The sequence below is a fragment of the Pteronotus mesoamericanus genome, unplaced genomic scaffold (genome assembly GCF_021234165.1).
Source record: "Pteronotus mesoamericanus isolate MK-2021 breed Mesoamerican mustached bat unplaced genomic scaffold, CSHL_Meso_final contig_493, whole genome shotgun sequence".
NCBI classification, from domain to species: Eukaryota; Metazoa; Chordata; class Mammalia; order Chiroptera; family Mormoopidae; genus Pteronotus; species Pteronotus mesoamericanus.
This window is the reverse complement of record NW_026555183.1, coordinates 736,035-761,261: the sequence shown is the minus strand read 5'-3', so window position 1 is coordinate 761,261 and position 25,227 is coordinate 736,035. Positions and strand designations below refer to the sequence as shown.

Here is a 25,227-nt window from a genome sequence, read left to right as displayed (position 1 = left end):
GTTATACTTGTTCTGATTATATTTATTGAAATGCAATTTGATGTCTAGTATAATAGGCTTGATTTTTTTTAAAGCCAAACCTATATAGAAAAGTATTCCCAGAAGTCATATATCCCCTTGAACTGTGTTTCCCTCACTCCTTATAAGTGACTATCGGTTTCTTGCTCATCCTTCTAGTGTTTCCTCTTGCAAAGATAATCTAAAAAATGTATGTATTTTTATTTCTCCTTTTCTACACAAAAAGTTAGCATGCTAGATATACTGTTCTACGTATTGTTTTTAGTGTATTCTCACTTTGTCTATTTTGAAGATCACTCCTTGTCAGCATATATACACACTCTTTATTTATGGCAGTGTAGAGCTTAACTTTCTTCATTCTTTTTGTTCCTGCTGCATACACTCCGTTGTATAGATGAACCGTGCTTTAGTCAAGCAGCTCTGTGCAGATGAACATTTGGGTCCTTTTTCATCTTTTCCTCTTGTAAACAGTGCCACACTCTTGCTTTGTATTTGTAGCTAACCCATTTTTAACCTCTGAACTCTTTTTATCATCTGTATCTTGCTGTGGATGTTTCTGTTCTGGTTTTATGGCTGTATTATCTTCTAGGATTTCTCCAAAAATATAATCTGTGTCCTCTAGGGACAAAATTGATCTCTTTTCCATGTTGCTGGTTCTCTTCCCCTGATCCTGAGGAGCCGCTTGGGTTGGAGACAAGATGCCTGGGTATCTGGCACGCTACCCTTGGTCTGATGGAGTTGCCCATTTCCTTCAGGGTCCCTCCAGAGTAGGGATTTGGAATAGGAGTTTTGTGCGGAGCAGGGCAGGGCAGATTGGCCAACAGACTTTGCTTTGAGGGGAAGCAGACAGGGGTCAGCCCCTGTGCCATGGATCCTCAGAGGCTAGAAAGAAGTGGGCTTCACCTGGGCTGTTGCCAGACGCACAAGGAGCCTTGGGAGTAAAAGAAGGTTCCAGCCATTGATTCAGAAAAGACTCTTTGGTTTCTTGCCCATGGGAGGAAGTGGCACTTAACCACTCAAAAGTGTGCTCCACTGACTAGCCTCAGTACCATCAGCCTCACCTGGGAGCTTGCTGGAAGTACCCCAGCCCAAACCTACTGGGTCAGAATCCGATGGTCAACAAAGCCCCCCACATTATTCATATGTACATGAGAGAGTCTGAGGGATACTGTTTACCCCTGGTCTGCTCTGCTCCGATCTGAGGACCTCTTGGGGTTCTCATCTCCATTGTAGCTCCCTTGTAGTACATTCTGCTCTGTTTCATTAGTCAACATGTTCCTCCTACTTCCAGCATCTAGAAATTTGTGAACTATACCTCATCAGTTCGCAAGTCCCCTCCTATCATCTCTGTGGGATGTTTTTTTCTTTTAAAAAATATTTTATTTATTTATTGAGAGAGGGGAAGGGAAGGAGAAAGAAAGGGAGAGAAACATCAATGTGAGAGAGAAATATCAATTGGTTGCCTTTCATACTCGCCCCGTCTGGAAACCAAACCTGTAACCCAGACATGTGCCCTGACTGGGAATCGAACCAATGACCCTTTGCTTTGCTGGACAATGCCAAAATTAGTCACACCAGTCAGGGCCGTTTCTTTCTCTTTATACAGCTGTACTTTGTTTCTTTGAGGATTGAAGGGTTAGGTCCTAAATACGTATATAGAGTTGGCCATCCTCTAGTGAAGAATTTTAAGCAGGGAACTTTATCAGAGGTGATGGGTACAGAAGCTGGCTTGGAATGGATAAGTGGGAGGTGAGGAAGTTGAGACCGAGTGTAGGCAACACTTTTTGAAAAGTTTTGCTGTGATGAGAACCAGAGAAATGGGAATGGGGTTGAGGGCAATGTGGGGTTGCAGAGGCTCTTTTTCAGGCCGGTGGCTGTGAGAGCATGTTTGTACAAGGAGGAAAAGGAAGAGGAGGAGAAGCTGGGGCCCTGTGAAGAGGCATAGTCTTTTGCATGGAGAGTGACCACCTGAGGGTGGCCTTGGGGCAGGCACTTCCTTTTTGGTAAAGGCAGGAGGGTAGAAGGCACATGAATCCTTTGTGAAGGCTCAGGAGTCTGGTGAGAATTAGAGCTCAAGTAGAAGCTGCTGAGTTTATGGGACAGCTATAATAAAGTACTCCAAACTGGGTAGCTTATAGCAACAGCAACATATGCCAGATATCCAAAATCAAGGTGTCACAGGGCCCACTTGCTCCTGAGGCTCCAGTGGAGGATCTTTCCTTGCCTCCTTTAGCAGCTGGCAGCTGCCTGGCAATCCTAGACATTCCTTGGCTTGTGGTTGCATCATTCTAATCTCTGCTTCTATCTTCACTTGGCCTTCTGTTGTGTGTGTATCTTCTCACCCTAAATTTAGGATGGTCTTATCTTGTGATCCTTCACTTAATTGCATCTGCAAAGACCCCCAAATAACCTTTTCCAAATAAGGTTGCATTCATAGGCCTGAAGGTTAAAACATTACATACTTTTGGGGGGCTACCATTGAATCCACTTGTAGAAGCCTGTCTACACTCCAGGATAGAAGGGCCCAGGGAAGGCCAGGATCTCCACAGAACAATTGTTTACAGTGGAATCCAGGTTATAAGTAGATGGGCAGTGGCAAATCAGTCCTATTTCGTGTAGCATGACCACAGTAGTTCAGATAAAGGAGTTCACAATAGACTTAATAAAATGTTCATCTTGTCCTAAGTAATTTTCACATAGCACCCACATAACTTCTGTTTGGTTGCCACATTTTGGCAGCTGTAAAAGAACAGCCCTCATTATTCATTGGAAAGTTTGTGTAGAAAATTAAGTGTTCCCTTACTCAGCCATAAAAAAGAAGGAAATCTTACCTTTTGCGACAGCATGGATGGACCTGGAGACTATTATGCTAGGTGAAATAAGCCAGTCAGAGAAAGACAAATACCATATGCTCTCACTTATATGTGGAATCTAATGAACAAAATAAACTGGTAAACAGAATAGAAATAGAGGTATGGGAACAAGGAACAGACTGACAACTGTCGAGGGGGAAGGGGGTTGGAAGGCTGGATGAAAGAAAGCGAAGGGATTAAGCAAAAAAAAAAAAAAAAAAAAAAACACCCAAAAACCATATATAGATATAACACATAGACACAGACAGCAGCGTGGCAATAGACAGAAGGAAAGGATGGTGGAGGTAGGTGGAGATGGGCAAAGGCCCTGCATCTCCATACCAGCATCCGTCCCCGCTCCATACTTTCCACCGCTGTCCTGGGCCCTTGCTCCTGCTCCTGTTCTGGGCCATCTCTTCAGCCCTCTCCTGCTTCAGAGACTCCTTTCAAAGTTGAGTCCTTCCCATGCCCCCCCCCAAAAAAGCCTGCTGTTACTTCTCCCACCTTCACCAAAGTTTTTCTTGGCCCTACCACCCTTCCAGCTCCTCTGCTTCCCTTTTCCAGCAAGACTCCACTCTCTCTCTGTATATGCTTTCTTGTGCCCTCTCCAGTCGGTCTTTTGCTGACACTAGTGATGACTTTTGTGTTGTTAAACCTGGAGGCCAGTGTTACTTTTCCTCTTCCTCAGCCTATCAGCATCAGTGATTTCTAGTATCCAAGTGAGTCGTTCCCTTTTCTCCCATGAGGCATTGTACCAGTGTGCATCTTCTCAGGGAGGCCTACCCAAACCACAGTTTTGGTCCCTTTCTTACAGAAATAGGTGACTGGTCATGTTAACTTAACAGTGTCATTCTTGCTGGGGCAGAATTCTATAGATAGGGTTAGCGTTGTTCAGTATATTCACAGAGATAGCTCAGGTACCTAGAATGGTGCCTGGATCTTCCTCAGTGCCCCACATGGTATTGGAGGGCCTCGGGCTCAGACTTCCATCCTCACTTCCAAGGTGATCTTATCCAGCCTCATGGCTCTCTATTTTATCTGCAAGCCACTGGCTACCAAATTTGTCTCCAGGCTGACCAGGTCCCTTGAACTCCAGACCTGTGCTCCCAGTGCCGGCTTAACGTCCCTGCTCAGCTTCTCCAGCTGTACCTGTTCAGACCTGAGCTCCCGACCCCCTGCACTTTCTGTTTCCTGGTCTTCCCCTTCCCAGTAAATAGCAGCTCTATCTTCCTAATGCTGCTGATTACCAGAATGCTTTCTCTCACATCCCATTAATCTACAAACACTTCATTCTCCCTGACGAGTTCTCGCCATCTCCATTGGTCCCATCCTGGTCCAAGCACCCTGACTCTCTGCCTGCCTCTGCCCTTACCCCCTACATCTCTGTTCAGACCTGCAGCATTTGGGCTGGAACGTGGTGCTCTTCTGTTCAGGACTCTCCAGTGGTCTCCCCTCTCAGAGTCAAAGCCAAAGTCCTTACAGCGGCCTACAAGGCTCATTGTGATCACATCTCCTGCTGCCCTCCTGTCACTCATCCACTGAGATCTCCTTGACCTTCTTGCTTCTCCCTCGACCCTCCAGGTACACCCATCCCTGCCTCAGGGCATTAGCCTCCGGTTAGGGACATTCTTGCCCCAGGGAGGGCCCTCTTTCATTTCCTTCAAGTCTGCTCACCTCACGTGTGGCCCTCCCTGGAGATTGATGCCTGCCTCTACCCCACCACATCCCCCTGTCTAGCCTAGCACTTGTCATCATCTGCTATATGCCATTTTATTCGTGTTCCCTCCCTCCCTTTCCCTTCCACTAGAATCTAAGCTTCATGAGTGGAGGGGTTTGTTTTTTCACCTCGTCTGCAGTATCCCCAGTGCCTAGAATTGGCAGGATGGATGGATGGATGGATGGACGGACGGACAGACGGACGGACGGACTTATTCATTCATTCATTCATTCATTCATTCATTCTGGAGAGAGACCTTGCCCTAAGGTTTTGTCTTGTGCTAAGAGAGGCAAAATAGAATGCAGCCTGCTCTGTTATTGACCCATTAGGTTCTGTGTGGCCAAGAAGATCAATATTCTTTATGGGTTAATCAAACCTGCAGGATGGAGTCAGAAGGTACACATAAGGGGCAGATATGTGGAGTTAAGAGCTTGAATTACTTTTTGGGGATTTGCAGTTATCCAAAAACACAGAATAAATTGTTGAGAGTCTAAAGAGTACCTACACAATTGCCCCACTTTTTAAACATACATCCTTTATGAGTATATCGTTTAACAGCACAATTTCCCAATGCAGCTTTGCAAAACAGGAGAAATGAATTTTAAAGGCTGTCAGGTGCCTTTGCAATCTGTGGCTTGATATTTGTGTAACAACACTTGTGTTTTGCCAACAGATGTGCTGCTTAAAGTACCCGTGAGGATGGCCTTTGTAGTTTTCTGCCTCACTGGACGAAACCTCAAGAACTGATTCCTAAGAGGCTGAAACTGCCCACCCCAGCTCAGGGGCGTGAGAGGACCAACCACCCTGCCCTTGGGCCCTTAGTGACCCCTACAGAAATCTGGTGCAGCAGCCCCTGTAGCCACAAAGGGCAGTGGTTTTCTCACATGTTGCACTTTGCCTAGTAGGTTCTGAGCTTCTGGAACAGAGACCCCCATGTAACTCCTCGAGGCCTTCCCCTGCATAAGTATAGCACCTGGTGTGAGTGTCTGATGGAGTCTCTTCTGCGAGCAGTAAGGGGCAGGGTTTCTGGCTCACCACATGGCTTCTGCAAATGCCCCCCACTCCCTGGACCTAGTGTTCCAGGTTCACTCAGGAGGTTTGAGCCACTTGTCTGCCTGCTTGGTAGCTGTAGTTTGGGAGAGCAAAATCCTCTTGCTAATTGAACTTTCTGAGTCTCGGCAATTCAAACAATGTTTTGTTCTGATCAGGTTACGACAGCTGTAGTATAAAGGAAAGGAAAGCAGTCTGGTGTTGTAGGAGATGGTATGTTGTGTTATTGTTTTATTTTTAAGTTTTTTATATTTTTGCAGTGAGGCAAGTTTTCTTTGAATAAATAATGCTGGCAGCTTATCACATAGAAGGCATATGTGTTGTCCTCAGTACATTCTGAATTATATGGGTTTATTTTTGTCTCTTGAATTCACCTATAAACAACTCAAAGGCTGCATTTTTAGCCAACGGAAATAGGAAGAAAAAAAACTCAGAATTTATTTTGTCATTTTTCAATAGCTTCAGTTATAGTGATTGTGATAACTTAGTGAAAAGCTGTATAGCAAGTAAATCTCACATATGGTTTATCATGAACATTTTGTTGTGCTGTGCCTTTTTTTTCTTTAAAGCACCCTGTTACCTTTTTTGTGTTAAAAGAATCCCACATTGTGTGGATCTTGGGTAGGAAGCAGGTGGACCCTGGCTTCTACTTAAGAAAGCCTAAATACAGGGGTGGAGGCTTGTGGTATCCTCTTCTCTCATGTGCCCTGAAGTCTGTCCATGGCCACTGCAGTGGGTCCATAAGTATCTGGGATCAGCACCTCTCAATCTTTTTCCTCCAACACCCTGAGCAGGAGACTTCTATTCTCAAGGTTGCTTGTGGTCACAATATGGTTGTTGCAGCTCTAGCTATTGCATCCTCCTCTCCAGGTAGAAGGAAGGAGAGTGTGGGGAAAGGCAAAGGAGCATTTTCCAGCTTACCCTTCAGCTTACCCATTCACTAATTTCTATTTCTGTCTCCATGTTTATCTTTTTTTTTTAACTGAGGAACAAATAGTGGCTATAACAGCAATCATTTATTTCTCACTGATGGATCTGGATCACCTGCAAGATGGCATTCATATCTGTTCTCAAGCCTGTGGTTCCAGGATCCAGAAAGGGAAAGCAACTGCCATGGACAGTCTCTTAGGTGGACGTCAGGAACCCAAGAGGAGCAAGCCAAGACACAGAAGCCTCTTATAGTCTTATCCTCCTTAGCCCCATCAGTAGAAGTCAGAGACAATGTGAGCAAGCCCAGAGCCAGTGGATGGGGAGGTTGCTCTGTGTCCACAGTCCATGGGACAAGAGCAGGCCTGAAGAAGAATGCAAGAGGCAGCATACTCTGCCTCTGTCTCATTAGCCAGAATGTTGGTCCTGCTCTGCTGTGAAGCTGGGAAATATGGTATCTTTCCCTAGCTGAGCACAAGGTCCTGTTAGGAAGGCAGATGGAGAACCTGAGTATTGGGGGCAGCTGGCAGTGCCTGCCATAGGGGACAAATATTCCCTACCTTCGCTCCCTGAAAGCTAGGGGATGGTGATGAGACTGAGACTTAGCCACACCATTTTGCCTTCAGGGACTTTGACTCTTGAGGGATAGTGAGAGATAAGTCATGGTAATGACACATGTGTCCAGTGATGAGGTGATGGTGATGCCCAGGGTGGAGGTGTAGCTGCTTTTATGAGCTTAGTTTTCAGTTATACAGCCACTTTTCTGGGCTTAGTTCTCTAGTCTCTCCATTTCCAGATCTACCAAAAAAAAAAAAAAAAAACCTTTGTAATTGAAGTTAGCTAGATTTGGTTTCTTTTGCTTGCAACCCAACTTTGATGTATAGGCAAGGGAAAAAAAAACATGCTTTCACAGTTTTATCTCAAGATAGTAGAGGAACATAGGCTTTTTGAGCCATACTGCCTTAGGATTAAATCTCAGCTTTTATACCTACTAGTTGTCAAGTCATTTTTCTGTCCTTGAGCCTGTGTTACCTTTGGTTAAACACTACTTTGGTGTGTTGCTGGCCATTCAGTAAGACTATGTAAAGCAGTAATTGTGAAAGTGTTGGGAAAAATGCCATGGTCTGAGCTTTTGGGTTGACTGTACATCATTTAGTGATGGGCTAGTGACTTAGGAATACTAATAGTAGCTAAAATGGCCCTCTGGAAAGGGGGTAAAGAAATGTGGGGAGTGCCACTGGTACCTACTGAGCGAGACTCCCCAGCAGATCCTGGCCTCCATCAAATCACAGTGCTTGACAAACAGGCTGGCTGTTCAGTGAATGAATGAATGAATGCTTGGGTGTAATTCCATGGGATTTGGGTGAGTCTGAGGTGTTTGGATTGGGAAAAATAGTTCAGCTGCAGATCACCAATGAATCATCCTACTAGGCTTAATGCCTCTGACCCAGCAATGGGAACAGCCGTCTTGGGCTATTCAGCAGTCATTTACTGTGAGTGTAATTGGGCAGATTTTTTAATTTCCTTTTTTTAAAATTTTAATGAGATTTTATTTATTTATTTATTTATTTATTTATTTATTTATTTATTTATTTATAACAGAAGGGAAGGGAGGAAGGAGAAGAAAAGCAACTCCAATGTGTGGTTGCATCTCACGCGCCCCCTACTGGGGACCTGGCCCGCAACCCAGGTATGTGCCCTGACTGGGAATCAAACCGGGAACCCTTTGGTTTGCAGGCCAGCACTCAATCTGCTGAGCTACACCAGCCAGCGCTAAATTTCCTTTTTAGTCTAGACTTGAATGCAACAATCCTCATTGCTGACTTACCACTAGTCACCACTAATGAACAAAGAATATGGACAGGAAATTCATAAAAGATACAGGTGGCTAATGAAAACAGGAAAAGAGTTCTGCCTCAGTGATAATCAAAGAGACACAAATGAAAACAAAGAAGATGACATTATCACCTACCAAATTTGTAAAGATTAAAAGGACAAAAAGAAAGAAAAGACCTAGTGCCAGCTAATACTGGGATCTGCTCCTGCTACGCAGCTTGCTCCCCATCTACTGGGCCAACCTGCACGCGCAGCCAGGTGAGGCCTTTCCTTGTCTATGAGCACATTTGGATCCACTGTTGAGCAGAAGACCCACCTACATGGTTCACAACTCAAGAGGTGCAAACTCTAAAGTGATGTTTGGTCTGTGAGTGTCCTGTGTCCCTGCTACCACCCAGGCCCCTCTATAGGGAACGTCTACTTTCAGGGTCCTGTGGATGTTCTTTGATATGTTCTGTGCACATATACACACTTGGAAACCTATTTTTATTTTCCCTGCATCTGCTTGGGTCAGGTATATTTTTGACAATTTTGTCTATGTTACTAAATTCACTAGCATGAAGTTGTGCGTATCTTTTTATAAACCTCTGCAATATCTTATTTATGTCTCCTTTTTCATTCTAGAATTGTTTGCTTATACCTTCTCCCTTTTTCCCTAGTCTTGGTAGAATTTTGTTGGTTTTATTATAAATCTTTCAAACAGCAAACTTATGGGTATTACTGTCTTTTATTACTGAGTGCTTTCTAGTTTATTAAGTTCTGCTTTTATCTGTATTATATCTTATACTTTCTTGAGGTATGTTCTCTGGGGTTATTTTTTTCCCCTCATTCTTGAATTGTAAACTTAGCTCATTCATTTCCAACCTTCTTTTCAAATATAAGCATGTAATGCTGACCCTCAAACCATTTCAGCTGCATTCAGAAAATTTTTGATGTGTAGTCCTACCACTGGAAGGTTTTTTATTGAGGTTGAAGGGTATTTAAAATTTTCTTTATGATGCTTTCTTTGAACCACAAATTATTTAGAAATTTATTTTTTAAATTTCTAAGCACATGGCTTTGTAGTTTTTTCCTAGTTACTGTTTTTAAAAAATCAAATTCTAGCTAAATTGCACTGTGGTCTGAGAACTTGGTATGTGTGACACCAGCCCTTGCAGCTTGTGAAGTTGTGTGACTGCTTGAGTGGAGTGTGCAGCTGCCAAGTGGGGATGTAGAAGCCTGCATAAGCTCATCACCTTGGTCTTGTCCACTGGGTTATGAAAGTATCATCTCTTTTACTGTTATTTTGTCTACTTGATTTACCCACTGCTGGAGAATGATTATCATAGTCTCCTGCCGTGCTGGTGGACACATCAGTTTCTCCATGGGCTTTGTTAATTTTGGCTTTATTATTTATTTTGAGGCCTTTTTAGAAGCTATTTTATTTTCCTGGTAAATTGAAATTTTTCGTGTTATGAAGTGACCCTCTTTATAATTAACAGTGTTTTTACTTTGAATTTTTCTTTGATAGTAATGGCACTGCACCACCTGTGTTTTTGGTCAGTACCGCACCTTTTCATCTTCGTCCCTTTTGTGTCTTTATGGGTTAGATGTAACTTGAAAAGTAGCAAGTAGCTAGATTTTTTAAAAATCCATTCTGTTTTGTCCATTAACATCTATTTAATTACTGATGCATTTAGATTTGTTTTTACAGTATTATTTTGTGCATTCCAGTTTTTCTCCATTTTCTGTTCCTTATTTTTTTCTCCTTTCTTGTTTTCTCTTAGATTGATTTTGTAAATTGTGGTTAAGATACACATAACATAAAGTTCACCATCTTAACCATTTTGAAGTGTACAGTTCAGTGGCATTAAATAAATTCACATTGTTGTACTACCATCATTTGAACTGCATTTTAATTGGTATCACAGTATATGTAGTGCTGTACCCTGCATTTTCATTTTTCATTTAACAATAGAACATTGTTATGGACTAAAGTGTTTGTGTTCCCCCCAAATTCACGTGTTGATGTCCTGCCCCCCAATATGATGTTATTTGGAGACAAGGCCTTTGGGAAGTAGAGTTAGATGAGGTCATGAGGGTGGGACCCTCATGATGGAATTATATCCCTTTAAAAAGAGACTCCACAGGGTTCACTCCCTCTGTGTCGTGTGCCATGAGTACACAGTGAGAAGGCAACTGTCTGCAAGCCAGGAAGAGGGCCCTCACCAAACAGCGAATCTGCTGGCACCTTGATCTTGGACTTCCTGCCTCTAGAACTGTGAGAAATAAGTTTTTAATGTTTAATCTACCCAGTCTGTGCTATTTAGTTATGGCAGCCTAGGCAGACTAAGACATCCATGTTATGAAAAACAGCAAACATCCTTTTAAATATACCTTATATTTCATTGCAAATTTAGCATATCTACCTTCTTGGCCTGTTGGCTCACTACCCGTTGCCTTTGGATGCCCCACATCTTCGTTGTGCCAGGCTTTCCAAAAGAGTAGTTTATATTCATGATCACCTCCTCATTGGCCAGCCCCTAGGATTGCTTCTCTATTCTCCGTCCACATGCAGTGGTTCTGGATGAGCTGCTCTCTGCCTGCCTTATCAGGATCCACTCATGGAATCTACACCAGCTAAAGAGGCAAACTCATCCTTACCCATACCCTATAGGTGAGAACTTACCAGACTCAAGCATCTATCTTAGTGGCCTTTCCATGACATGTAAAAATGTTGGTTTCCCTCTTGTAGCTCTTCACTGGCAAAAAAGGGGAGTTAAATCAGGTCATGCTCTTTGGCCCTCATCTCTTTGTCCCCTCCTCTGCACTGAGCTCTGTGTCTTGCATTGAGTCTCCTATGGACTTCTCTCCAAGCAGTCCCAAATGACAGTGAAGTTACCTATTGCTGCATGTGCCCCCTGCTCTGCTGAAGCCACTGAGAGCAGTGACTGCCTCTGCTCGCCCACCACAACTTCCCCATGTCACCTCTGGTATGGCACTTGTTACACTCCTTGTTCAGTGAATAACACTTGTAGGTATGCCGGAACTGTAGGAGGAAGGGAATTAGCAGCAAGAAGTAAGTCCACCTAGACCTAGAGGTGACACATTAAATACTAACCAAAAACTGAGCTGAGCTGGTCCAAGTGTCCCACCAAATAACAGTTTCGTGTATGTCTACACAGTGGTTTCCTGAGCATGACTCAGTTTGATGGTTGATCCTGGGAGTACAGAGAAGTAAAGGTTGAAGCTTATCTGCGGAAAATGATCTTAAGTTGAATGAGGTATTATTAATGAATGAATGTCTCTGTTAGCTCCAGGAACCTCTGATCTTCCAGAAGGTGGTCTCGTGGACCCTATAGATGTTGTCAGAAAGCTAAAGTTAGTTCGACAAGTCCTTCTCCACCCAGGCACGGTCCCATCCCCCCTCTACCTGGGTAGCTACTCTGTCAGGAGCCTCTCGTTGCCACTGGACAGTCCATGGATGAATCTTTGGGTTTCAGCTGACATCCCATTAGGTGGCGACAGAGAGCACTAAAATGAAGTATGAAGGAAATAAAACTTGTTTAGCTTCATGTTAGAAAAAGGCTCATGGGGTGTATGTATAGTTTAGTCCGATTTTAACCATGCAAGGCATTTCAAGGTTTTTGCCCTTTTTTCTCCCTCCCATTCTCCTCACCTTATTGCTTCCCCTACCGCACCCCTGCCTCCTTCCATATAAGATGGTTAGATCCGAAAACTAAACAGCCAAATCCCGTGTCCTCTGGTCTCTTATCACACCTGATAGCACCAGTCATCAAGCTGGGAACTCGACAGTCTCCTCCCCTGCCCTTCACTGCCCACATCCCAGGAGCCAGCTAGCCCTGCCAGGTTCCTTTAGTTCTCCAACTTCCCTCTTCATCCCTTTTTCTATTGATGTGGTTCAAACCCTCATCTCTCTGGGACTCTTACAATAACTTGCTAATGCTCCTGTACATTTATATCTTCCATGCAGTTCCTAGAGTCAGATATCACTCCCCTGCTTTAAACCCGAAAGTGGCACCCCTGCCTTCAAATGATGTTGAGGCCCCTAATGTGACCCCTGGATCTTTCTGGCCTCCTGCTCCTGCACCATTTCTCACAGGTGTATTCCTCAGCCATACAGAACTGCTTTCTATCCATTGCTGCATTTCCTCCTATTTATTTTTGTTCTTTTTAATTGTTTTCTTTTATATATGTACTTTATTGATCATGTTATTGCAGTTGTCCCATTTTTATCTCCCCTTTATTCCCCTCTGCCCTGCACTCCCCTCCCACCAGCATCCCCCCCCCTTAGTTCATGTCCGTGGGTCATACATATAAGTTCTTTGGCTTCTCCATTTCTTATACTATTCTTAACCTCCCCCTGTCTATTTTGTGCCTCCTATTTATGCTTCTTTTCCCCCATTCTCCTACCTCCACCTCCCTCCTGATAACCCTCCATGTGATCTCCATTTCTGTGATTCTGTTCCTGTTCTAGTTGTTCGCTTAGTTTATTTTTGTTTTTGTTTCTTTTTTTAGGTTCAGTTGTTGATAGTTGTGAGTTTGTTGTCATTTTACTGTTCACAGTTTTTGATCATCTTTTTTTTCCTAGGTAAGTCCCTTTAACATTTCATATAATAAGGATTTGGTGATGATGAACTTCTTTAACTTTACCTTATCAGGGAAGCACTTTATCTGCCCTTATATTCTAAGTGATAACCTTGCTGCATAGAGTAATCTTGGATGTAGGTCCTTGCCTTTCATGACTTTGAATACTTCTTTCCAACCCCTTGCCTGTAAGGTTTCTTTTGAGAAGTCAACTGATAGTCTCATGGGAACTCCTTTGTACGTAACTGTCTCCTTTTCTCTTGCTGCTTTTAAGATTCTCTCCTTGTCTTTAATCTTGGGTAATGTAATTATGATGTGCCTGGGTATGTGCTTCCTTGGGTCCAACTTCTTTGGGGCTCTGAGCTTCCTGAATTTCCTGAAAGTCTATTTCCTTTGCCAGATTGGGGGAGTTCTCCTTATTTGTTCAAAGAAGTTTTCAATTTCTTGCTCTTCCTCTTCTCCTTTTGGCACCCCTATCATTCGGATATTGGAATGTTTAAAGTTGTCCCAGAGGTTCCTAAGCCTCTCCTCATTTTTTTGAATTCTTGTTTCTTCATTCTGTTTTGGTTTGAATGTTTATCTCTTCCTTCTGCTCCAGATCATTGATTTGAATCCTGGTTTCCTTCCCTTTACTGTTGGTTCCCTGTATATTTTTCTTTATTCCACTTTGTATAGCCTTCACTTTTTCCTCTATTTTGTGACCATACTCAACCATTTCTGTGAGCATCCTGATTACCAGTGTTTTGAATGATAGGTTGGTTATCTCTTCATCGCTTAGTTCTGTTTTTGAAGCTTTGATCTGTTCTTCCATGTGGGCCATATTTCTTTGCCTCAGCATGCCTGTTATGTTGGAAGGGGAAGAGCCTTAGGTATTCACCAGGGTGGGACAACCCACGTTGCTGTGTTGTGGCGCTATATGTTGAGGAGGGGCCAGAGTGGGAACTGTGCTGCTTGCTCAGCTCTTGCCAGCTTTCAGTCACTTCCCCTGCTACCCACAAGCAAATTGGGCCCTTCTGGTGTGGATTCCCTGGTGGGTGGCTTTGTGTACATCCTGGAACGCTGTGGGTCCCTCCAACGAACTCTCCTGTGAGGCTGGGAGTTTCTCCTGCCACCACAACCCCCACAGGTTTTTATAGCCAGTGGTTTTGAGGCTTTGTTTTCCAGCCCTGGAACCCTGGGTTGTGTGGTCTGTCACTCCTCAGTTGCTCCTCCCGGTTTATCTGCGCACAAATGCGGGACCATCCTGTCTGTCAGCTGCTGCCTCACCCACCCAGTCCTCCGCCCACCTCCTTGCCACTCGTCTTCTCTGCCCCAGTTGCCCGTCTTCACCCCTCCTACAAGCCTGGATGAATGTTTCTTCTTTAACTCCTTGGTTGTGGGACTTCCATACAGTTCAATTTTCTGGCAGTTCTGGTTACTTTTGTTTTTAAATTTGTCGTTGTCCTTTTTTTGGTTGTGTAAGGAGGCAAAGTGTATCTACCTACACCTCCATCTTGACCGGAAGTCTCTAAATCATATTTTCTTGATTATGCTATTACAATTGTCTCAATTTTCCCCCTTTGATCCCTTCCACCCAGCACCCCTCATTCCATTAGGCAATCCCCATACCATTGTCATGCCCGTGGGTCATGTGTATAAGTTCTTTGGCTACTCCATTTCCTATACTGTACTTTACAACCCTGTGGCTGTTCTGTAACCATCTATTTATGCTTAGTCCCCTCACCTCTTCACCCATTCCCCCACACTCCCCTTTCATCTGGAAACCATCAAAATACTCTACGTATCCATAATTCTCTCTCACTTCTTCTCATTTGCTTAGTTGGTTTTTTAGATTCAATTGTTGATAGATTTGTTTCTATTGCCATTTTATTGTTCATAGTTTTGGTCTTCCTCTTTCTCTTAAATAAGTCCCTTTAACATTCCATGTAATAATGGCTTGGTGATGATGAACTCCTTTAGTTTTTTTCTTGTCTGGGAAGCTCCTTATCGGCCTTTCAATTCTAGATGATAGCTTTGCTGGGTAGAACAATCTTTGTTGTAGGTACCTGCTTTATATGACTTTGAATATTTCTTGACAGTCCCTTCTGGCCTGCAAAGTTTCTTTTGAGAAATCAGCTGACAGTCTTATGGGAATTTCCCTGTAGGTAACTAACTTTTCTCTTGATGCTTTTAAGATTCTCTCTTCATCTTTAACCTTTGGCATTTTAATGATGATGTGTCCTGGAGTGGGCCTCTTTGCATCCATCTCTTTTGGGACTCTCTGTGCTTGCTGGAGTTGCATGTCTATTTCCTTTACCAAATTAAGAGAGTTTTCTTTCATTTTTTCAAATATATTTCCAATTTCTTGCTCTTCCTCATATACTTATTGAGGAAGTATATGAGGCACCGCTATGCTGCAAATGTTGGACCACTTGAAGTTGTTCCACAGGCTGCTTTATGCTATCCTCGTTTTTCTGGATTCTTTTTCTTCCTGTTGTTCTGATTGCTTGTTTTTTGCTTCCTTATGTTCCAAATCATGGATTTGATTCTCGGCTCATTCACTCTACTGTTGTTTACCTATAAATTGTTCTTTACTTCAATTAGTGAAACCTTTGTTTCTCACTGGATCTTTTTTATGCTGTTAAGGTCCTCACTAAGTTCCTTGCACATCCTTGTAAACAGTGTTTGGAACTCTTCATATGATAGATTGCTTATCTCCATTTTGTTTAGTTCTTTTTCTGGAGTTTTGAAATGTTCTATCATTTGGGCCATGTTTCTTCGTCTCCTCATTTTGGCAGCCTCGCTGTGTTTTATATATTAGGTAGAGCTGCTATGACTCCCTGTCTTGGTATTATGGCCTAATAGAGTAGGTGTCCTGTAGGGTCCAGTTGCACAGCCTCGCCTCTCACCCAAGCTGGGTACTCAAGGTGCGCCCTTTGTGTGGACTGAGTACACCCTTCTCTTGTAGTTGAGCCTTGGTTGCTGTTGGCAGGTCAATGGGAGGGCTTTACCCAGGCCAGTCAGCTGCAAGGACTGGTTGTGATCACTGACCACCAACCTCTGCCCTCTGTGGAGGATCAACTGTGCAAGGGCAGGGTGGGGGTGCTCCTTCGTGGTCTGTAGCTGTCCACTAGGTCTGCAGGCTCTGGGGTTTCCAGAGTGGTGCAGGCCAAGGTTAGCCCCCACCTGTGTTTTGCCCAGGGACTCTGTGCCTGGGCTGTAGAGCAACCTGAGATGGCTGCTACTTGTGCTGGGCTTGGGGATTCCCAGGCAAAGCCAAGCTATGAATCTAGGCTGGCTGCTGCTAGCGATGGGCCTGGGGCCACTTAGCAAGAAGTATGGGGACTAGAGGCTCACTAAGGCAGGCTGTTGTTTGAGAGGATTTAGGAAGTTGTGAAGCATGAGCCAAGACCAGCCGTTCATATGGAAAAGTCTCTGTTAACACTTGAGTGGGCCCAAAAGTTAGGTGGATAGAGCCTTGGGATCTCCACGGTGGATTAAACAGTGTTAGCCAGCTTGATAGGGTGTCAGGTATGGCATCTGTCTGCCCTCTCTGTTGATTCTGTGGGGAAAGGGTTCAGAAAAGGGACAATAGCCTCTGCCCACCTTTCTGTCTGGGAGAAAGCTGTTCCCCCAGCTCTTTCCTTGATGCCAGACACTTCATTTCCTCCCTTCAGTATGCCACGGGTGCCTTTCAAGCTGCTACCCCAGTGCTGAAGCTCAGAGGGAATGAGTCTGAGTAAGTTCATATGTGAGTTCTTTTAAGAGGAACTGCTTGGGGCTCCAGCAGTTTCTTCCCCTGACTCAGTCCCCGCTGGTTTTTTCTGCAGCCAGACATTATGAGGACTTATCTTTGTGGCACTGGAACTCTGGGCTTTGGGGCCTGGTGTGGGGCTGGGACTCCTTGTTCCTGAGATACCGCTTCCAAATTTTTATCCACTGTACATAGGTGTGGGACCAGCCCATTCTGTGTCTCCACCCCTCCTACCAGTCTGGATGGTTGTGGTTTCTTTAATTCTGTAGTTGTCAGACTTCCATTCAACCTGATTTCTGACAGTTCTGAGTGATGGTTGTTCTGTAATTTAGTTGTAATTCAATGTGGTTGTGTTTACCTATGCTGCCATCTTGCCCAGAAGTTCCTATTTATTTTTGAAGACTCAACTCAGGTATCTCTTCCTGCAGAGAGCCCTTCTTAAGCCCCCAGACCCCATCCAGGTTACATCCCTCCTCTCGTTCCCATTTCATACCAAGAGAGCAGCCTGTTACCTCTCATGGCCCATGTACCCTGGGCTGGAGGAGGAGCTACGTCTTCCATGTTCATGATGCATGCTCTGAAAAAAGCATGCTGTGATGCTCATTTCACTCAGTGCTCAGCTTTCCATACCCACACACTCTCTGTCACAGGCTTGCTTACTGCCCCAGTGACCAAACTTCCCTTCCCTTCCATTGAGGTTCAGTGCTAGGCCCACAGTCTTTGTCTCTCTCATGCAGTCCTTTTCATCCCACAAGTGACTTAAGTCCCACATAGATGGCCCTTCTAGCACCTGGCTCACAGTCTCCTTGACCACCTCTGCTCAGTGACTTCAGCCACCCACTGCCATTGTCACAGCCTGGACTTTGTCAGAACTGGAAACTGCTCCACCCACTGAGCTGTAACAGCTCTGCTGGTGACATAGACTTCCTGTGCTCCTAGTTCACAGGTTCCATGTTCCCTTGGACACTGTCAGTTCTCCCTCCTTGTGAATCATGCCCATTATTCTACAAACATGTTTTAGAATTTCTCTTCTTCACTGAGCACTCCCTCCTCCACTCCTGCCGCATTCTCTGTTACCCCTTTGGACAAGCTCTTCAAGAGTTGCCTATTCACCACTCCCTCTCCTCACCTCCCACTCTTTGCTCAGCCCACTCCATGGAGGATTTCTTCCCCACATTCCACAGAACAGTTTTGTCAGCTCCCAGTGGATGTCCACATTGTCGTGGCCATTGGCAAGTCCTCCTTTTGACATGGTTATTCCCTCCTAGAAACCATGTATCTCTTCTAGGGTGTCACCTTCTACTTGTACAGAATCACTGGATAGTTTGTTTTATTTTCCTTGACCCTCTTATCTCACATCTGAGCCCCCTTCTGTGTTTGGGGGAACTCTTACCCCCCTTTATGAGTTTGAGGGGAGGCCAGGTAACCTCTAACTGTAGTTGCTGAAAATGCCAGTTGCTTCTTTTCCTGGCTTCCCTTTCAGCTGGGGCAGCTTTCAGCAAACTACATCCCAAGGCCAAATCTGGCCCACTGCCTGTTTTTATAAATAAAATTTTATTGCAGTCCAGCCCTACCCCTTACTTTATATACTGTCTGTGGCTGCTCTTCCACTACACTGGCAAATTGAGTGGTTGTGACAGAGACCATGTGACTTGCAAAGCAGAAAATACTTGTTATCTGGTCCTTTAACACCCCTGCCCCCACATGCCCTGAGTCCTGCACGAGAGTGGCCATTTGCCAGGGCTCCACCAATCAGACCCTCCTGCCTGGTGGGCAGCAAGAGAAGCCCTTGCTCAGTGTCAGAGCCGCAGGAAGGACCCCAGTGGCCTGTGGCCGGTGTTGCCGCCTGCAGGGTGGCACAGGCAGTGCTGGTTGTTTATGGCCAAATAAATTAAAAAACCTGTCCCTCCAACCCTCTAGAGATTCTCTGACCACCCAGTAAGACTTTTTTCCAATTTTTGCTAAAGTGTACAGTTCCTTAATATTAAGTACATTCATCTCATGCAAACATCACCGCTTTCCATATTCCAGTAGCCTTTTAATCAAGTCCTTGTCTGTGTATTGGTTGCTTGCCACCAATAATCTGAACAGATACACCTGATTGTCTTGCTGCCACCTCACTCCTCTTCCTCTGCATCCTTTGCTGGCTCTTCTCCTCATCACAAATCCAGATAGCAGAGGGAAGGTTGTTCACACTCACATCTGAGGTGCCCTCACTCTCCTGGCTCTTTCAAACCTCGGTGCTGAGTATCTCCTGATACTCCCCTGAACTCCAGGCTTGTATATCCAGCTGCCCTTTAGACCTCTAGAAGGCAAAACATCTCAACATGGAAAACATAAAATATGGAAATCAGAACCCTTGATCTGCACCGTTCCTGCTCCCAGCACACATACGCCCTCCACTGACAACCTAGACCAGTCACTGTCACCCACCTAGACTCTGCAATATCTCGTACAGCGTAGAGATTACCCACGGATTCCCCAGCTGGGGGTACAATCAGCAGGCAGCCTCCAACTGCCTTTTCCTTCAAGTGATAGCCTTCTCAGCCAGGTCACAATATTTCCAGGGCGGCGCCCAGGTGACTGAGTGGGGGGGAGTACAAAACCCCTGTGTTGCCATCTCTGCCCAAGGTGGGCCAGAGCTTTGTTGTACCTGCATCACACTTTGGCTTCTTCTGCCCAGGTCCCCTTCTTCCCCAGGTGTCAGTCTCTAATAAATATTTAACACCCCAAACCGTGAGCCCACTCTGCAGCACCTTGTGTCTCCCTGTCCCCTCACCCGCACACACTGTCTACATTTTCCACATAGCTTTTTAAAACCGTTTACCTGATTATGTCACTCCCCTGAGACAAAAACCTTCTGGGGGCCTCACACCCCTCTCAGAATAAAATCCAAAGTCCATTGCCTGAAAGCCAGATGGGCTCTTTGAGGAATAACCTGTATAATGCCCAGGGCTTAGAAAAACTGTGCTTGGTTTAATGCTCTGCTGTGGCCATCTAGAAATTTTCCATTTTTGTACAAGAAGCCCTGCATTTCCATGTTACACTGGGTCCTGCAAATTATGTAGCCAGGCCTGCCTCGTTTTGAGCTCATTTTTGCTGCCTTGCTCACTTGGCTCCAGCCCGTTGCTCTGGCTTGTCTTGGAACATGCTAGGTTGTTCCTAGGGAGCCACGGCCCCTCTTTATATGACCTCCTCCCCCACCCCTTATTTCCTTTAGATCTGGGTTCAGATTCACCTCAGAGAGACCTCCCTCAGGCATCAGGCCCCTGCCCATCTCTCTGGCCTTTCCTCTGACCACATGTGTATGTGTGCACAGAGACCTATAACAGCTGTGCCCAGATTTGAGCTCACGCTTGCTAGCTTTTAGAGTTTGTGCTCCTTACCACTGCACTGAACCATCTTGGAACTTTGTAGGTGGCTATTATTATTATTATTGTTATCCTCATGTGAGGAAATTTTTTCATTGCTTTTAGAGAGGGAAGAAGGGAGAGAGAGAAATATGAATGTGTGAGAGAAGCATCAATTGGTTGCCTCCCTTAAGTGCCCAGACTGGGTATTGAACCCTCAACCTTTTGGTTACAGGATGATGCCCAGTCAACTGAGCCACCACCCAGAGCAGGAACTTAGTAGATACTACATACACCTGGTCTTCTGATGTTCCCCCACCCCCAGGAAGTCTTTTGCTTTTTCCCCTCAGGGTGCCTGAAGAATTCTTTCTTTGTCCTTGAAGTTGAAGAGGTTGACCAGAGTCTCTCACTGTTGAGTGTACTTTCCTTTTAATTCTTTTTTAAAATTTATTGATTTGAGAGAGAGAGAGAAACAATCTTTATCACATTTTCCTGGGAACACAGTGTGTTCTTTCAAGCCGCGTGTGCAGCACGTCTTTGTTTCAGGTCAGTTCTCTTACGTCTTTAAAAAAAAGATTTTATTTATTTTTAGATAGAGGGAGAAAGAGAGGGAAACATCAGTGTGTGAGAGAAGAATCCATTGGCTGCCCGTCGCATGCACCCCCAACCAGGCATGTGCCCTGACCAGAAATTGAACCTGCAACCTTTTGCTTTGCAGACAGCACTCAACCAACTGAGCCACGGGCTTCCCTATTATGGAGACCCAAGTTACCCTTCTGTTAGTTTGGCTTTGTCTCTTTCCCAATGCTGTTAGCTTTTCTCTAATTGCTTTAGCTTGTGTCTTTTTCATCTGCATTCACTGTTTACTTTGATTTTCAGCTATGCATATTCTGTTTTGGTCTCTTTTTAAATGTCTTTGTGATTTCCATAATGATGTGGTTTGGTCTGCAGTTTGTTTCTCCAGGTTGGGAATTTACCCTTTCACCTTACTGTTATATCATCCCATCTTTGAACTTCTACTGAGAACATGTTCTTATAACGTTGTGACCGGGGGTGGGGGGGTTGTTCCTTCTCTTCCACGTGTTGTTATCTCTTCTTGGTGGAGGACTTGGCCTTTCCTGAGACATCTCCCTCCCTGTTCCTTTTTTTTTCTTTTGACCATAATATATTTGCAGAGTTACCATGTCATTTCTTGTCATCTTGGCTCAAGCTTGGATGACTCCACGCAGTCATTCTGTTTGCTTTGGTACAGCAGGGGAATTCTTGGCCTTCTCTTCCCAGTCTCTTGGCATCCACTCTCACTGCTTCCCCTCTGGGTTATGATGAGCTCTTTATCTTGTGGTCACAGAGAAGTTGCACACTGGGGGGGCTGTAGTGAGGGATAGTCTTTGTCAGTATCTAGATTCTTCTCTGTCCTAAGAATTGTGTTAAATGTCTTATAGCAAGGCTTACTCCAGCTTCTTGAAGGACATGTATGCCATTCCTGTAGGGATGCAGAAAGGGAGCGCCTCAGGCTCCAGGTGATTTCCCTGAGTCAGTGTGTACCAAAGAGCAGTTGCTTCCCATAGAGCCAGCCTGGCTTGCTGGCATGTGCCTGTTTGTCCTTCACCTCTCAACAGGTGCTTCTGTAGTTCCTGGGCCTAAAAGGGAAAAGTTACTGACTCCCACCCAGTTGCTTCTCTCCAGCTTATTGGCTGAGAGGTCTCAGGGTGTTGTTGGCTCCCCAGCATGGCTTCTAGGGATGAGGCAAGGGCAGGAGCTCGGTCTTGCTGCTGCTTTGTCGTCTGGAATCCTTTCCTAGGCTGCTGGGATTTGAAATGTACTGCATTCAATTTTATGTCCCTTTTCTTTGTATGATGAATTGTTTCCTCCACATTCCTCCTCCCCACTTTTGTTTATTTTCTTAGGGATGGGAAGAGAGCAATTCTGTGGGAGGTTGTAACCTGTCATTTGATCCTAATTCTCTAATCCATGCGGAATCAAGGTTTTTGTGCAGTATGTGATGCAGTGGCCACAAGAAGCAAGTCATGGCCCCAGACCCCTATATGTTCTTTGGCTGTTTTAGGTAAATGTCAAATTCCAAAGAGAATTTCATTGGGATCTTGACTGGAAGGACAATATTCAATCTTCCTATTATGTTTTCTACCCAATTAGTGTTTGTACACAGGCAGTGACCAATTTATTTGTCTTGACACCAGGCACAGTACTTACTTTTCAGCCACTCCCTAGAGTTGTTTATGGGATAGAAAACTAGTCCCTGCTTCTTCCTGGTGGCTTTAAACCCTTGTCGTAAGGAGCTGGGATGGACATAGAGTGGACTCCCAGGGTGCTGCTGGGGAGGTCGCTGAGACAAGTGGGATCTCCATCCATGTCTGTGTATCTCTTTCTGGGTGTTCTAGTAGTGTAGGATCACTGGAGCGCCACACCCCTTCTCTGCCCCTGTCACTTGTCTTTCCATGTATGGCACGATTGGGCTTCCAGGCCATTTATTTGCCATCAGCAAATTGCACTGCAGCCAGCCTGGCTCTGAGGTCCTGTTGTTCTGACCTTGAAGATTTCCTAGCGCTTTGTTAGGAATCCTATCCCTAGCTAGACCTCCCTGGCGGGTCCACCCGCTGTGTTTGAGTGTAGTAGAATCGTGGGAGCAGAACTCCTCTCACATTGACTCCAACCACACCACATCTCACAGCAATCTCAAAAGTGCCTCAGCCATTGGTAGCGCCCTTCTTGTTTGCCAACACTGATAGAGAGATTTCCCCTTTTATGTATTTGGCTGGTTATTTCAATGGGCTCAGATGCTGTCATCAGGAAACAAAAGTTTGTCAAGCATGCAGATATGGGGTGACCTATACTAGCAAGAGGCACAATAATGAAAACAAGGCCATTCACTTCAAGTTAGTTGTGAGATAGCCAGACAAAGTGAGCTCTTAACGCAGTTTCCTCTTCTGTTACTGGAGAGCTCCTGGCTGTTGTTCCCCCCCACACACACACCCCCCGAAAATATGTTGCCTCTGTATTGAAATTTTATTTTGGCAAATATTGTGTTTCAGTAGAAGCAGCTAACACTTGCTAGAAGTCTGCAAAACTCATTTACATAAAAGTATACAAAGGTAAGAGGAAAACAGTATCAATAGAAAACAGGGTAGGGGAAGAAGCAGCTGTGGGAATGTATTGCTGGGAACCAAAAAGGCAGGCACAATGTAAGTATCTATGGAGACCAGATCTTGGAACCTTCAAGACTAGATATTTGTCATGGGGGCACTGGAGGCCGACTTTGCCCAGGCGAGTGTCCAGCCACTTGTGCAAAGGATCACCATAAGCACCTTGAAGGATGTAGGAGCAAAGGCACATGGGAACACGATGGAAGAGAAGTTGCTAGGAGAGGAGGCTAGAGAATGGGAGAGCAAAATCTCTACAGACTTTCCAGAGGAAGAGATGAAATAACAAAGACATCAGTGATAATGTTTGGGTTCTTGATTTTCTCCCACTCTTTTACATCATTTTGCCAGCTCCCTCTACAGTCACCTTCATGGGCACAGCTGGTGGTGAAGCCACCCTGCTGGGATATCATTTGCGGTCCACAACTGTATGAGCTTTACCACTTTGGGCCTAATCCTTCCCCTACCTCCAGTGGCTCCACGTCCTCAGGTCACAGTGTCACCATCATATCAATATTTCTGAAGCTGTTCCCCAGCCCCACAGTGGGTCTCCCCTAGCTCCCACCCCCTCCCCTTTAACAACGTTCATCAAAATTGTTATGATTCCTCTAATTATTGACTGCCTTAAAAGAGTGACCACACTAGGGAAAGAGAGGAAATGGATGCAGGTAGAAAGTGTGCCGTGTTGCTGTACCACCCTGGCTCTAGTACAGCTCATGCATAGTACCTAGAAGGTGCTCAAGGAATGTTAGCTACTGAATAAGTAGGTGAAGTGGAACGCTCCTGCACTTTTCCTAGTATTCTTGCTGTGATGACTTCTGTTTAAAGTTTGCCCCTATCTGCAGAGTGAGAGCAGTTTCTGTCACTCCACTTTACTCCTATCTAGTTCCAGAACATTTTCGTCACCCCTCAAAGGAAGCCCCATGGGAAACAATCTGGCTGTTCCTCAGAAGGTTAAACATGGAGTTTCCATATGACCCAGCAGTTCCACTCTAGGTACAGACTCAGGAGAATTGAAAACATACATCTTGTATACAAATGTTCATAGGGAAAAACCCAAATGTTGTTCATCAACAGAAGACTAGATAAACAAAGTGTGGTGTTTCCATATAGTGGAATGTTACTCAGCCATAAAAAGGAATGATGTTCTGAACCTTGAAAACATGTGAATGAAGGGAGCCCATCACAAAAGACCACATAATGCATGATTCCATTTATATGAAATGTCCAAAAGTGGCAAATCCATAGAGACAGAAAGGAGATTAGTGGTTGCCAGGGGCTGAGAGGAAGGGGGACAGGGGGAACGACTGTACAATGTTATGGGGTTTCCTCCATGGTGGTGAAATGTTCTGGACCTAGATAATGGTGATGGTTGCATAACATTGTGACTGTATTAAGTGCTGCTAGTGGTAAATTTTATGTTATGTGTGTTTTACCACCAAAAAAAAAAAAAAATCAAATGCCCTCAGAATATTTAGCCAACAACCTTCAGCTTGGCTAAATGCCTTGTCATTAAACTTCTTGAACTAAATTACTTTCTTTTTTTTTAATTGTTCAATTACAGTTGTCCCCATTTTCCCCCATTACTCTTGCCTGCCCTACCCACCCCTCACATTCAATCCTCCCCCTGTTGTCTTTGTCCGTGGGTCCTTTATGCATGTTCCTTGGCTTGACCCTTCCCCTTCTTTCTCCCGTTACCCCTCTCCCTCCTCCCCTCTGGTCACTGTCAGTTCTTTATTTCCATGTCTCTGGTTCTGTTTTGCTCGCTTGTTTGTTTTGTTGATTAGGTTCTACTTACAGGTAGATCTAAATTACTTTCTGACTAGCATTGTTACCATGTCCTGGGCTTCAGAGGTGGCATTCAGGTCAACTTGGTCCAGTCTAGCATGTGTCATCCTAGGTCCCCCGGCTGGGCTCTTTCTCTGGGATTGATGACAGAGCTGCTTGCCTGGGCTCTGTGCCTGCAACCAGACAGGCTTGCTTGGAGACAGCTGTGGGT

General features: G+C 44.8%; 1 protein-coding gene across 2 annotated transcripts in view; it reads left to right on the top strand.

Annotated features, from left to right (window-relative positions):
• MECP2 (methyl-CpG binding protein 2) overlaps positions 1-25,227 on the top strand; it is a 67,644-nt gene that overhangs the window by 24,872 nt on the left and 17,545 nt on the right. Inside the window, exon 1 of one of the 2 annotated variants that reach the window (XM_054578165.1) lies at positions 11,149-11,372. The exons of the other annotated variant lie outside the window; for it this stretch is intronic. Coding sequence (XP_054434140.1) covers positions 11,266-11,372 — 107 coding nt within the window. The 5' untranslated portion in view covers positions 11,149-11,265. Of the gene's footprint in view, positions 1-11,148; positions 11,373-25,227 lie in introns of those variants that run through there. 2 annotated transcript variants of the gene reach the window in all.